Source organism: Anopheles cruzii, unplaced genomic scaffold, assembly GCF_943734635.1.
Source record: "Anopheles cruzii unplaced genomic scaffold, idAnoCruzAS_RS32_06 scaffold00367_ctg1, whole genome shotgun sequence".
NCBI lineage: Eukaryota > Metazoa > Arthropoda > Insecta > Diptera > Culicidae > Anopheles > Anopheles cruzii.
Genome location: NW_026453977.1, coordinates 2,747 through 5,346, shown reverse-complemented (window position 1 = coordinate 5,346; position 2,600 = coordinate 2,747). Strand labels below are relative to the sequence as shown.

The following is a 2,600-nucleotide window of genomic DNA, read 5'->3' as shown; positions in this document are numbered from 1 at the left end:
GCCACCCCGTAACTCCCTACTACACAGGTGGATAACGGCGTTCGGGTAACCACCAGCGAGCCCTCCGAGGGGTTTGTTGACCATCATCTCGCCATCGCCATCTTCTACGCGCTCTAGGCACGCACACGCTGCGACCCCGCTGACCATAACAAAACCTCATCCTTGCTCGTTGAAAAAAAAGAAGCTTCCGTTGGTGGTGGAGATGACAAACAGTGGACTGAAATAATTATAATTACAAGCACACAGACACGGCACAACAAAACAGAGCTCATGCTCTCAAGCGCACCCCGGAGGCTCCTCCATAAGTCACGGCGAAGCATTAGCGGCCAGGGCAGGCCCACAATTGGGGGGCAATCGTAAAGCAACGGCGCATCGCCGGAATATATTAGCTTGTGGCCACTGCCTCAATCATCACCGGAGAACGTCGGATTCGGACATAAAAATTTGTAATGAAATTCGGCCTTCTTGTTCGACTTGTGAGTGTGGATGTGTGTGTGTGTGTTGGTGACTCGCAGGACCTACTGACCAAGATTTGCCGTTGACGATGATGGCGGCGCTCCTGATGACGTCGTCGTCGTCGGGGTTGTCGGTGCACAGGTGGTGGTTGCTGATGGTGGTGGTGGTGTTACCGTTGGCGGGGGAGAATTGGATGAGGAACTCGGTCCGGAGGATACCGGCGGTGAGGCGGACGACGAGGACGATGACGAGAACGGTGAAGAAATGGAGGAAGATATCGAAGACGAGGCTGGACCCGATCCGGTTGGTGGCGAAGAATCGGATGGCGACAGGAGCAACAATGGGGAGGCTCTGTACGAGGAGCTGGTGGTGCTACTCGTCACGAGGCAGGAGGTAGACTTGGCCCAGCCGGGAATGGCGGCGGGCGGTGCCGTACCGAGCAGTGCCCGGTGCTGCTGATGAAACAGACCGTTCTGGTAAAGTTGCTGTGGATCCCGCTGGGGGATCAACTGGTACGGCGGCGGCTGCGGGTGTTGGTCTGTCCGTCCGTTGGTCTGTATTGGCCCGGTGCCGGTCAGCAGCGAGGGCGAAGTCAGCACCGACGTCGACAGTGACGGACGGAGCCGATTGTACAGGTACTGCTGGTAGTGGCTTACCGAGCCCCCCGCCGTCTGCTGCTGCTGCTGCTGCTGGTAGTACTGCTGGTGCAGCACCGATGACGTCTTTGGTTTCTTGCTGTTGTACACGATGAACTTGTGGTTGAGCATGCCCTTGCCACCACCACCGGCGGTCGTCTGCCCCGACCGGTGCGTGTTCAGGAACGAAATCGTAAACTTGTCTCGCTTCCGACCCGGATCAACCGGCCCGATGATGGCACCATCACTTTCACCACCCACATCCGACGCCGACGACCCGGTGGCTGCGGGGCTTCCCCTATCGCCGCCATTCTTCAGCACGGCCTGGTCCGGTTTAATAAATCCCGGACCTTCGTCCGACTGGTACCGGCGGTGATTAAAGTTCCTGTAGCCCTTCTGGTTGTTGTTCGTGTCGCTCAGCGACAGCAGCGGCGATGGCGAGGGGGGTGGACCCACGGTGGTGGTCCCGTCGACCACATCCAGCGATCCGCCGTTGTGGCCATTCCGATGGTGCCCGTTCCGATCGCTGTCGGGAACCGGCAACGCAGCCTCTCCGATTGCAGCGCTCCCGACAACTCCATTTCCGCCACCGGCTAGCCGTCGTCCTCGGCCACCACCACCACCTGCCGGTCCTCCACCGCCGGGACCGGCACCATTCACCGATTGAATGAACACTCCATCACCGGTGATTTTAATTGTCGTCACCATTTTACTGAGCGACAGACGGACGTGCGTTCCAATCAAGCACCCGGACTAATTGCTATAAACGCGGAGCCGCAATCAAAGACAACCCAGTTGACAGTTCACAACGCTCGCGCGCGCGATCGATCGACAGTCTATCTATCGCCGCCCAACCCCAACATTAATCACCATGTCAACACACGTACACAAACACACACACACGCGCGCGAGAGGCCCATGCGCAGCAGGCGGCGACGACGACACGACACACGACAAGGCAAAAGTATCACAGGAGCCTCGGCGGAGATAATGAACCGCGATGTGGATTTTATGATGAGCTAATGACATGCAAAGACGCGGCGCTAAACAAGGAGAAACACCATCAAATGCAATTGCAGCTAATGAGACACACACACACATGCACACCACATTCTGACACGTGACGCTTGTTCATTAATTTTACACCACGGGAGACACGGGAGATGGTAGAGAATATGATCAAATTGACTGCCTTTTTTGCGCTGAGGACTTCGTCTTTTTTCTATTGATTTTCTTAAACTCTTGCAGGGACGGATTGCTGTTTTATTGGCGCATACACACACGCTTTTCCCGCTCATCGTTTTGGACACTTTACCTTCACCTTCGCGCCAGGAGCGGCCCCAGTCAGCCTCTCGGAACCAGGCCTGCCGACGAGGGCTTGGGGTCCAAGGGCCACAGTAGCGGAGCCTTACACAAACCCACCCACCCGACTCACGTGCTGTATGGCACGGGGCGCCTTGTTTTACATCATGTTTATTTTTTTTTTTCGTTGTTGCTACACTGACAGCG

The 2,600-nt window shown here is 56.5% G+C and overlaps 1 protein-coding gene across 1 annotated transcript; it reads right to left on the bottom strand.

Annotated features, from left to right (window-relative positions):
* Positions 1 to 518: 518 nt before the first annotated feature.
* On the bottom strand, positions 519 to 1,799 carry LOC128276045 (rho GTPase-activating protein gacII-like). Its single transcript, XM_053014516.1, has one exon. The coding sequence runs from the start codon at positions 1,797 to 1,799 to the stop codon at positions 519 to 521; it is 1,281 nt and encodes a 426-aa protein (XP_052870476.1).
* Between the last annotated feature and the right edge of the window lie 801 nt (positions 1,800 to 2,600).

Excerpts from the sequence above, each read along its gene's own strand:
- LOC128276045 (XM_053014516.1), bottom strand. The coding sequence starts at position 1,799 with ATGGTGACGACAATTAAAATCACCGGTGATGGAGTGTTCATTCAATCG.